This window comes from Xyrauchen texanus, chromosome 14 (genome assembly GCF_025860055.1).
Source record: "Xyrauchen texanus isolate HMW12.3.18 chromosome 14, RBS_HiC_50CHRs, whole genome shotgun sequence".
In the NCBI taxonomy this organism is placed as follows: Eukaryota; Metazoa; Chordata; class Actinopteri; order Cypriniformes; family Catostomidae; genus Xyrauchen; species Xyrauchen texanus.
Window position 1 is genome coordinate 38,607,033 of NC_068289.1, and position 12,891 is coordinate 38,619,923.

Genomic DNA, 12,891 nt, shown 5'->3' on the forward strand with positions numbered 1-12,891 from the left:
CACATGATTTTACTCATGAGATTTCACAGAATGAGTTTCATTCTGTGTCATTTGAGTCATCATTGAGTCTGTGTCGTGTATTTGGCGCCATCTCCTGGTGGTCATATGTAACATTGTGCTTCATGTGGATTATCTAATGATCTATACATCTGATTATCTTGTGTGTGGACTCGATTGAAAGATAATCACAGACTCTAAATAATCATATGTGAGATTTTATGTTCTGATTATATTTTCTGAAGTTATAAGCAAAAACGCGGCATATAAGCAACACCAACATAATTGTCAAATACATATACAGGTGAAACTCGAAAAATTAGAATATCGTGCAAAAGTTCATTCATTTCAGTAATTCAACTTAAAAGGTGAAACTAATATATTATATAGACTCATTACAAGCAAAGTAAGATATTTCAAGCCTTTATTTGATATAATTTTGATGATTATGGCTTACAGCTTATGAAAACCCCAAATTCAGAATCTATTACATGAAATCAATAAAAAAAAAAGGATTTTAAATACAGAAATGTCGGCCCTCTGAAAAGTATAATCATGCATATGTACTCAGTACTTGGTTTGGGCCCCTTTTGCATTAATTACTGCCTCAATGCGGCGTGGCATGGATGCTATCAGCCTGTGGCACTGCTGAGGTGTTATGGAAGACCAAGATGCTTCAATAGTGGCCTTCAGCTCTTCTGCATTGTTTGGTCTCATGTCTCTCATCTTTCTCTTGGCAATGCCCCATAGATTCTCTATGGGGTTCAGGTCAGGCGAGTTTGCTGGCCAATCAAGCACAGTAATACCATGGTCATTGAACCAGGTTTTGGTACTTTTGGCAGTGTGGGCAGGTGCCAAGTCCTGCTGGAAAATGAAGTCAGCATCTCCATAAAGCTTGTCTGCTGAAGGAAGCATGAAGTGCTCTAAAATGTCCCGTAGACGGCTGCGTTGACTCTGGACTTAATAAAGCACAGTGGACCAACACCAGCCGATGACATGGCTCCCCAAACCAACACAGACTGTGGAAACTTCACACTGGACTTCAAGCATCTTGGATTGTGTGCCTCTCCATTCTTCCTCCAGACTCTGGGACCTTGGTTTCCAAATGAGATGCAAAATTTTCTCTCATCAGAAAAGAGGACTTTGGACCACTGTGCAACAGACCAGTTCTTTTTTTCTTTAGCCCAGGTAAGACGTTTGACATTTGAAGCCCATGTCCAGGACCCGTCTGTGTGTGGTGGCTCTTGATGCAGTAACTCCAGCCTCAGTCCACTCCTTGTGAAGCTCCCCACACATTTGAATGGCCTTTTCCTGACAATCCTCTCCAGGCTACGGTCATCCCTGCTGCTTGTGCACCTTTTTCTTCCACACTTTTCCCTTCCACTTAACTTTCTATTAATGTGCTTTGATACAGCACTTTGAGAACATCCAACTTCTTTTGCAATTACCTTTTGAGGCTTTCCCTCCTTGTGGAGGGTGTCAATGATGGTTTTCTGCACAACTGTCAGGTCAGCAGTCTTCCCCATGATTGTGAATTCAACTGAACCAGACTGAGAGACCATTTAAAGGCTCAGGAACCCTTTGCAGGTGTTTAGCTGATTAGAGTGTGACACTTTGAGCTACAATACTGAACCTTTTCACAATATTCTAATTTTCTGAGATACTGAATTTGGGGTTTTCATAAGCTGTAAGCCATAATCATCAAAATTATATCAAATAAAGGCTTGAAATATCTTACTTTGCTTGTACTGAGTCTATATAATATATTAGTTTCACCTTTTAAGTTGAATTACTGAAATTAATGAACGTTTGCACGATATTCTAATTTTTCGAGTTTCACCTGTATTTAGCTGTTACTCACTATATTTTTATCTGTAAGTAAAACAAATATTCTGGTTGTATTTTACTCTTTAAGAGCTTTCCAACAACATATGACACATGAATATTTCATCAGTCTGATGTTTTTATTGATTGCAATAATAATAACAGTGCAGTTTTTTTCATAATTATCAAAATGCAACACTTCTGATTTATCTGCAGATTTTAAAGCACTTGTTCAGTTTTGGTCATAATATCTACATGCATTGTAAAGTACAGCTTCTAAACTTTCAAATTAAACCTTTTTTGTGTTTGTTGGACTGTAGTTGTTAATATTTTGACAATTATAATTTTTTTTATCATGGCCCATCTGAGCTTAAAGGGTTAATGGTTAAAACGTTATCATTTGGAACAACGCTGATTATATTCAATATCAAGCATACTGTATAAACTTGTGTTAAGTGCATTTGTTTAATATCACTGTGTCATGCACACTCAGAATGACTCTTAAACAAATGTTTTGTATGTTATTGCCATGTACATGTACTTGTGTTATATTTGCTAAAACTCTGCATGTTACTAATTACACGATGACATTTAAACACTTCAAGAGACCAAACAATTATACTGCTAACAGACGAGGCTGTTAACGATTATTAAATATAGCACAGCAATAACAATTTTGTTTTTGGAATTGAAACACGAAGAGAACTGCAAGTCATAGCAATACTGATAATATTAATAATATTTAATAATATAAAAATCCCACTTATGATCTGTAAAGTTGTTTATTAAAAAGGTGGTACAAAGGCAAAGATGCTGCAATATTTATTATATTAAGATATAAGAGAATGCATGTAAGATAAAATGCAAAGGCAAATAATGCAGCAGTATGGAATAAATTATGAAGACATTTCACGTAAGATCAGATTGGTGTGCAAAAGCCTTAAGTGTGTGACTTCTTCAGTTTGTTTCAATGTATTAAAACTCTTTAAAATTAGGGGGGGCACTATATCGCAAAACATTACATGCGTTTATAACGTTAAAGTCTCCGTATACACAAGTCAGGCATACGAGGATCCTTTTAGTTTAGAATCTGAACATATCAGAGATAACATCACTTCTGCATTTCTTACATAAAATGGCAAAATAAGCCCTCAAAAAATTTGCATGCAAATTAGCACCCCCTAGAGGTAATGGGTTTGAAATATTTATATAATAATAAACGTCCTTCATATAGCACCTAAATGCACACGTCATATCTCAAATGAAAGATCTCATTCTCAGGAATGTGACTGTGCTGTTAATATTACTACAGTCTATCATCAAATACAAACGTTTCTTTAATGCACCGATAATTTCTGCTGAAAGCCCCAAATAGCTAAAAACTTTATATTTGATTTTACCTTAGGAAGTTTTCAAAAAATGAGCCTTTTTTTGTACTTGTCTGTGAGCTTGTGTGAATAATCCAATGTTATATCTTAGATGTCCAGAACAAAATATGCCATCCAGAAGAAGCATTCATAACAAATCTTCAGAAATATGTGTTTTTTAGACTAGTGATTACACAATGTTATTCATCATCACAAAGGGGAGGATCTCAGCTTTCTAATGACCCCTAGATTGAGCTTGTAGTCCACTCAGATGCCGAGATATTCAATGAAATAATGAGGGTGTTACTTGAACTGAACATTAGACTGAATGTCTATGGATCGAGCACATCTGTGAGGGGTATAATGTGTTAGAGCGCCCCCTACAGTTCACATCTGTGAGGGGTATAATGTGTTAGAGCGCCCCCTACAGTTCACATCTGTGAGGGGTATAATGTGTTAGAGCGCCCCCTACAGTTCACATCTGTGAGGGGTATAATGTGTTAGAGCCCCCTACAGTTCACATCTGTGAGGGGTATAATGTGTTAGAGCCCCTACAGTTCACATCTGTGAGGGGTAAAATGTGTTAGAGCGCCCCTACAGTTCACATCTGTGAGGGGTAAAATGTGTTAGAGCCCCCTACAGTTCACATCTGTGAGGGGTATAATGTGTTAGAGCCCCCTACAGTTCACATCTGTGAGGGATAAAATGTGTTAGAGCGCCCCTACAGTTCACATCTGTGAGGGTAAAATGTGTTAGAGCCACCTACAGTTCACATCTGTGAGGGGTAAAATGTGTTAGAGCGCCACCTACAGTTCACATCTGTGAGGGGTAAAATGTGTTAGAGCCCCTACAGTTCACGTCTGTGAGGGGTAAAATGTGTTAGAGCGCCCCTACAGTTCACGTCTGTGAGGGGTAAAATGTGTTAGAGCGGCCCCTACAGTTCACGTCTGTGAGGGGTAAAATGTGTTAGAGCGCCCCTACAGTTCACATCTGTGAGGGGTATAATGTGTTAGAGCCCCCTACAGTTCACATCTGTGAGGGGTATAATGTGTTAGAGCCCCCTACAGTTCACATCTGTGAGGGGTATAATGTGTTAGAGCCCCCTACAGTTCACATCTGTGAGGGGTAAATGTGTTAGAGCCCCTACAGTTCACATCTGTGAGGGGTATAATGTGTTAGAGCGCCCCTACAGTTCACATCTGTGAGGGGTATAATGTGTTAGAGCCCCCTACAGTTCACATCTGTGAGGGGTATAATGTGTTAGAGCCCCCTACAGTTCACATCTGTGAGGGGTATAATGTGTTAGAGCCCCCTACAGTTCACATCTGTGAGGGGTATAATGTGTTAGAGCCCCTACAGTTCACATCTGTGAGGGGTATAATGTGTTAGAGCCCCCTACAGTTCACATCTGTGAGGGGTATAATGTGTTAGAGCTCCCTACAGTTCACATCTGTGAGGGGTAAATGTGTTAGAGCTCCCTACAGTTCACATCTGTGAGGGGTATAATGTGTTAGAGCCCCCTACAGTTCACATCTGTGAGGGGTATAATGTGTTAGAGCCCCCTACAGTTCACATCTGTGAGGGGTATAATGTGTTAGAGCTCCCCTACAGTTCACATCTGTGAGGGGTAAAATGTGTTAGAGCCCCCTACAGTTCACATCTGTGAGGGGTATAATGTGTTAGAGCCCCCTACAGTTCACATCTGTGAGGGGTAAAATGTGTTAGAGCCCCTACAGTTCACATCTGTGAGGGGTAAAATGTGTTAAAGCGCCCCTACAGTTCACATCTGTGAGGGGTATAATGTGTTAGGCGCCCCCTACAGTTCACATCTGTGAGGGGTATAATGTGTTAGAGCCCCCTACAGTTCACATCTGTGAGGGGTAAAATGTGTTAAAGCCCCCTACAGTTCACATCTGTGAGGGGTATAATGTGTTAGAGCCCCCTACAGTTCACATCTGTGAGGGGTATAATGTGTTAGAGCTCCCCTACAGTTCACATCTGTGAGGGGTATAATGTGTTAGAGCCCCCTACAGTTCACATCTGTGAGGGGTAAAATGTGTTAGAGCCCCCTACAGTTCACATCTGTGAGGGGTAAAATGTGTTAGAGCTCCCCTACAGTTCACATCTGTGAGGGGTAAAATGTGTTAGAGCGCCCCCTACAGTTCACATCTGTGAGGGGTAAAATGTGTTAGAGCGCCCCCTACAGTTCACATCTGTGAGGGGTAAAATGTGTTAGAGCTCCCCCTACAGTTCACATCTGTGTATTGTGATGGAGGAAACATGTTTTTTCTAGTGTGTTCTGCCATCTAGTGGAATAAAATGAGACTTTTCAAAGTGAGAGAGAGTGAACAGAACCAGAATCACATGTTTACAAAGTTAGGACAAAAAAGTAAAATAGTCTTTTTTAATTTTTTGCAATTAGTCCAAAGTATGTGTGAATGGTGAGATTTAAATTTAAGTGTAAAAAATTGCGGATGACAGCCCATAAATGCCCCAGAGTTTAAGGGGTTAAGTTATTTTTCACAGCAATGCAGATGACAGTTTTCTGATGTTCTCTTTGTCTCAAGCGGATTATGATGTTAAATAGATTGTCTCAGTGTCAGGTTTGTGCATTATGCATGTGATTAATTCATTCGGACCCTCTGAAATTATAACCTGATGTCAGAGTAATAATATTATGACCTTCAGAAGAGCATGAGCACTATTCCACAGAGAACACGACAGCGACTGTGGGGTCAATCAATCAGACTCATTTACATACCATTACCATACGATTAGCATATTTATAAATACGGAAATGAATTGAAACAAAGGGCTGGAGTCATGTTTGATCTGTTTGTCTTAGGAGTCCAAACGAAAGAGGTTTAGTGTTTGACATCTGGTTTTGTTTGAGCTTTTTTAGAGGCCTGGCGTTCATCAAAGGAGAACATTTGCAGTCTGAATGACAGATGTTTTTTCAAGGATTTGAGTGAATCACAGACCACAAACTACAAGAGCTAGTTGTGAATAACAGTATTGTGTGCCATTCTGAAATGAAGTGAGAATGCCTTGAACATTCTAGTTCAATTCCTGAATTACAAATGAAGTAGCAATATGAAGAGATTTGTGTTTTATTTTTCAGTATGAATGACCCATAATCATGTGGTCTTACACACAACACGGGCTATTTCTAGAACCATTAGCTTCTACCTTCCTTTTGGTCATAGATGGATCCTTTGAAAGTTTTGCGTTCACTCGCAGTAAGTTTTGTGTTCACTCGCAATTTTATTCTGAGGTTCTTCACTGGTTATTCCAGCGTCTGCATCTTATAATATGATCAATTCCCTCAAACACCAACGATTTAAACAATGACATTCATAAAAAGTGTGTAGAGTAAACAGACTGTATGCAATGAATTAGAAGAATTGAAAATGTTGTTGTTAAAATGTTCTTAGTTCGGGGCAAGCGAGGAGTCGGGAGACAACGATGCAGGTTCAAGGTTATCTCTTTAATTGACACTTTCTTTTAGCTCACACGACGGTAACCGTCATTATATATAAAGAAGTCAGTAAATGTGGCACACTCCCAGATGCTCTGGCAGTGATGCTTTAGGTTTCTCTCTCCTCTCTCTGTGCTCTTCCATGCCTCTTAAGTCTCCCTCCACCATCACTATAATGAGAGACAGGTGTTAGAGATAAATATGAACCAGGTGATGAGCTGTACCGCGCTCTCTCTCTCCTGTAGACCGACACATGACCATGCCACTCATACCACAGATGTTGTTTTGTGCATTAACTGTGTCCTTGATGAACGTCAGGCATTTTTCTATGACAGTTTCGCTCCTTTTATATGCATTACAACTGAAATGGTTGTATTTACGGGACCGTTTGGAGTTTGGACACAGGTGTAGCATCATTTGAAAGAGACACTTTGGACTTTATTTCCCAAGTTTCACAATTAATATTTGTTGTTATTTATTAAAGTTAGAGAAGTTGAAGTTTATAGTAATGGAAATATTTTGTGCTGAACATGTTTTTATAATCTAATAAAACAATAATAAAAGTGTCAAGACACCCCAGAAATACAATATTCCCAAAGTCACGAGTCTAAAGAAGTTTTGTTTCTAATCTGAAGATGATTTAATAATAAATGAGTTCCTGCAGCTTTAATCTCTGTAAAATCTCTGGAAGTGTTCAGAGTAAAATTAAGCTCCGCCTCTCAAGACGACACTAAATCTGACGGATTTTCGTAATAAAAGTCCCGTTTTGATATTCCATGTTTTCATAATAAAAGTCCTGTTTTGATATCGCATGTTTTCATAATAAAAGTCCCGTTTTGATATCGCATGTTTTCATAATAAAACTCCCGTTTTGATATCGCATGTTTTCATAATAAAAGTCCCGTTTTGCTATTCCATGTTTTCATAATAAAAGTCCCGTTTAGATATTGCATGTGTTCATAATAAAAGTCCCGTTTTGATATCGCATGTTTTCATAATAAAAGTCCCGTTTTGATATCGCATGTTTTCATAATAAAAGTCCCGTTTTGCTATTCCATGTTTTCATAATAAAAGTCCCGTTTAGATATTGCATGTGTTCATAATAAAAGTCCCGTTTTGATATCGCATGTTTTCATAATAAAAGTCCCGTTTTGATATTGCATGTTTTCATAATAAAAGTCCCGTTTTGATATCGCATGTTTTCATAATAAAAGTCCCGTTTTGATATCGCATGTTTTCATAATAAAAGTCCCGTTTTGCTATTCCATGTTTTCATAATAAAAGTCCCGTTTAGATATTGCATGTGTTCATTTGTACTCCTGCACAAATAACTCAATCACTGTTTCTGGAGGATTGATATCATGAAACAGAGATCGGATATCAATGTTGAACCCTTTGACCTTTGACAAGATGTATTGTGTTAACATTAATTACATTTATAGATGGTAAATTATATATTAAATGTAAGCAGAGTGACGTCACTACCGCGTGCGGGCGATTGCATATCAACAGGTTAATTTATAGAAAATGTAAATATTATGAATAACTTTCATCTACTGACACACAAATCATGGCGAGTATTTACAGTGATTCACTCCTATCAGTCGATTTTGATTTTTAAAAAGGTTATTAATTTATTGAAACACGAAAAAATTAAACCATAAATATTTGTAAATTCAAATTACACTTCAAATAAGAAAATAACGATGCGGTCAAATTATACAAAATCCAAACATTTACTTCTTCCACTGGCACCTTTTGCATTGACTATAAATAAATATATAATTTTTGAAAATTATTTTTAGATTTTTAAGTTATTGATCATAAACACATATAAACATAATTCTAATAATTGTAAAATAAGCAATAACCTTTAGATAGTTTAACACAATCTCATAATTATTCACAACAGTGATTGAAGAGACTTAATTTAATGTTCAAATACATTTTCATGATCTGAACTTTATCACCACCTGCTGGTGAAATCTCCAAACTGCAAATGCAGGAACTGAAATTAGACTTTGCGCCGAGTTAAGACGTGGTATTGAAACGTCTTAGCGCAACATCCAAATTATTAGGAAGATAGCGAATTGCACTTTGAGCCACTTTATTTACATTCAATACACACACAGTACAGTAACCTCCCCTCCCACCCATGCCCACTTGTGCTTCGCGCTGGCACGAAAAATCGGATAACGCGTTGTGCACGGTTGTAGCGTGTAGCGCTGTGCTTTGTGCACTCACGAAAATATATTCTTTATTCCAGATAACTCTTCTGGAAGCAGGTTTAGCAGAATGTTCATGCTGCTCTTATAATGCACGAGTCATGTGGACAAGTGTCAGAAATTAATGGGAGCTTATAGTAACAAAAATGCCCCAAATTCAAAACATCGGGCAATAAAACGTGATGATGCATTCCCTCTTTTTTATTTGTTTTATCTGAAATATTTTCTATAATATTTTCTTTCTAAGCCTAATAATGAACATATTATCACTAAATATAAGATTTTAATGTACAGGTAACAACCTTACGCAATCAGTTTGGATTGACATTACTAAATGGATTAAATTTAAAGCACGACACGCTGTTTATTTGTATTTTTGTATGCCTTTATAATGATAAAATGCCCTAAAATCAGATCCAGTATTGGGATAATCCCAATTATTATAATTAATAATAATTGGGTATCCCGTAATAAACAGTTCCTTTCTGATCCTGATATGGATTACGTTATTATTTCTTTCGGAGCTTGACTGTAAAAATCTACTTTAGATGAACGGACAACAGCAGTTCAGACATTCTGCCAAACATCTCAATTGTGTTTCACAGAAGAAAGAATCGGGTTTGGATTTACATGAGGATGAGTAAATAATGACAGAATTTTGACCTGTTGCATTTATTCCCTAATTCATTATTTTCTCTGTTTTTCTGTCAGTTAAATGAGACGGCGAAGCAGCTGATGGAGATGGACAAACCGTCCCCGATACCAGGCCCGAGTACTGACCCGGGTTCCCCCGCGGCCGGATCAAGTTCTGGTCCCAGCACGGCCGTGAGCTGTAACGGAAATGGTTCGGGCAGCGCGGGCATCCACCGGTGCATGGAGGGCAAGAAGAACGCGAAGAAGCGGCACTCGTTCACGGCGTTGAGTATGACGCAGCGTTCGGCGCAGGCGCTGGGGAACAACAGACACTCGATGGAGATCAGCGCGCCCGTTCTCATCAGCTCGTCTGACCCGCGAGCTGCAGCGCGTATAGGAGAAGGTCCGCATCTCTCCTCCAGCGCGCCCACGTCACAGGTACTGTGTCTGCATGAAAGAGAGACACAATACAGGGCTGAATCTCACTAAACCTGTCAAGAATATGTTTTATATATATATATGAATATATATTTTCCTGTGGTCACGGAAAACCTGGAAATATCGAAAATGTTTAAAATTGGCCTAGAAAGTAAATGTGATTTGTGAATAAATATCCAAGATTCTTTTGGGTCATTAGTTGCAGTTAACCCTTTAAACTCTGTTGGTGTTTTTAACATTTAAAAATTAAAAATTAAAGGCTTAGAACTCAACAAAAAATAAAAAACATTGATTTGATTCGACAAAGCAATCAAAAGTTCCAACGTTACAAATATAATTGATCATAGTGTCCAAAAACATCTCCAAACAAATAAAAGATAATAATTGTACATAAGAACTAATTACACATGCAAACACAACAATGACTAAAGGTTTGCATAGCATGCACACATGATTTTAGTCATGAGATTTCACAGAATGAGTTTCATTCTGTGTCATTTGAGTCATCATTGAGTCTGTGTCGTGTATTTGGCGCCATCTCCTGGTGGTCATATGTAACATTGTGCTTCATGTGGATTATCTAATGATCTATACATCTGATTATCTTGTGTGTGGACTCGATTGAAAGATAATCACAGACTCTAAATAATGCTATGTGAGATTTTATGTTCCGTTTATTATTTGTGAAGTTATAAGACAAAACGCGGCATACAAGCAACACCAACATAATTGTCAAAGATATATTTAGCTGTTACTCACTATATTTTTGTCTGTGAGTAACACAAATATTCTGGTTGTATTTTACTCTTTAAGATCTTTCCAACAACATATGACACATGAATATTTCATCAGTTTGATGTTTTACTGATTGCAATAATATGAACAGTGTAAAATTTTTATAAATGATTAAAAATGAACACTTCTGATTTATCTGCAGATTTTAAAGCACTTGTTCAGTTTTGGTCATAATATGTACATGCATTATAAAGTACAGCTTCTAAACTTCCAAATTAAACCTGTTTTGTGTTGCTCAAGACTGAAGTTATTCATATTTTGACCGTCGGCAGGCCCATCCGAACTTAAAGGGTTAATTGGACAAAATGGTTCACAAATCGGTCTAAATGATTCCTTAGTGAATCTGAATCACAAAGATCTGTGTTTTCAGACATCACAAACTACTAAAGAAAATAATAAAAAGAGTGGGAATGTATTTTGCATTATTATGTAAATCGCAAGAAATGTTCTTTACTGTAAATCAAATTACGTTAAGCTGAAAAAAAAAGATATATATTAAGTATTTATTTAACATGGGAGTATTTGTGAGTATTATGGGAGTATTTGTTGTGCTGCCTGTAATTTATCCTGATTTAAATCTAAATTTAAATCTAGATTTTTAATATATAAATATTACTGTTTTGTAAAATAAAATGGGTGTGAGGCGATAATCTGAATATGTGTATGATTAAAAGTGGTAGGATAAGATGATGTTCAATTCACTAATGAATCGTTCTTTTGAATAAGTTATTTTTTTTTCTTACAAATTGTCCTGAATGAATTATTCTCTTGACTCTTGAATCAATCGTTTAGACATGTTTGACTCAAAACCCTGTTGGCACAAAACATACCGTATGTAACCAGTAACTGTAAACCGTTGTAGATATTTGTGCTTCAGTGGACTGCTAAATATTATTAATATGAAGGTAAAATGAGTGTGTCATTAATAGAAGGAAGATACAGCGGTGTGTTGATCTTAATAAGATTATTATGCATTGTTCAACTTTTCATCCATTTGTGCATCACTAATGAATCTCATCTGCATTAGTGAAGTGCTAATGACGGCCAGATGTTGATATTCCAGATCTGTGTGTAATGTGCTATTGTGCTGTTCATTCGGTTTAGTTGTGGACACAAACAGCGTCATCAGTGTTGTCTGTATGCAGTTCTGTTTTTTGCTTTGATGTGGCAACAGTGATGGTTTGGTTGAATTGATGGTTCCTCTGATCAGCCTTTTATTCGTCACAGAACAACATACTGTGTATAAAATTAAGACATATACAATATTTTCAAAAAGCTGAAAAATATGGAGATTTTATGGCTTTAATTGCGTCCTGCCCTGTGTACTAATAGACTTCCTCTTGATCTATGACCTAGACTCTTGACCTATGACCTAGACTCAGCGGACTCGTCTCGACTATTTACCTCCATCAGTGTCCTGAGGTTAAATGTCAGTGTGTGTTCATAAACTCCTGCTGACCTCAGCAGCTCATGTGTGTCTGTGAGGTGAGAGATGAATCACTGGTCTTCTGCCTGATTGAAACAGACGGATAATATTGAGTCCCATGATACTCTTACAACTCCCAGAATGCATCTGTAAGCAGCCGCAGAAGCTCATTAGACAGACTCCTTCTCACACACTCACACACACACACACACACACACTCACACACACTCACACACACACTCTAACACAGAGATATCACTGTTCACAGACTGAACTCTTTTAGTTCTCATATGTCCGCTGAATTAATATGACTTTACCAAACCCAATATATCACTGTAACGAACAGAACAATTGGATTGAGAACCAGTTCTTATTCAGAACCAGAGTAGTCCGATTCCCGAACGAATGACTCTTATGATCCGATTCTTTTGAATCAACAGCATAATAATATACAGAGTGACCAGTGTAGTCCGATTCCCGAACAAATGACTCTTATGATCCGATTCTTTTGAATCAACAGCATAATAATATACAGAGTGACCAGTGTAGTCCGATTCCCGAACAAATGACTCTTATGATCCGATTCTTTTGAATCTACAGCATAATAATATACAGAGTGACCAGTGTAGTCTGATTCCCGAACGAATGACTCTTATGATCCGATTCTTTTGAATCAACAGCATAATAATATACAGAGTGAGCAGTGTA

The 12,891-nt window shown here is 37.5% G+C and overlaps 1 protein-coding gene across 1 annotated transcript in view; it reads left to right on the forward strand.

Annotated features, from left to right (window-relative positions):
- The window catches only part of LOC127655361 (E3 ubiquitin-protein ligase SH3RF3-like), a 168,488-nt gene that overhangs the window by 125,178 nt on the left and 30,419 nt on the right, over window positions 1-12,891 (forward strand). The window contains exons 4-5 of the mRNA XM_052143126.1: window positions 9,603-9,933; window positions 11,021-11,048. Of these exons, the coding sequence (XP_051999086.1) occupies window positions 9,603-9,933; window positions 11,021-11,048 (359 nt within the window). The remainder of the gene's footprint in view (window positions 1-9,602; window positions 9,934-11,020; window positions 11,049-12,891) is intronic.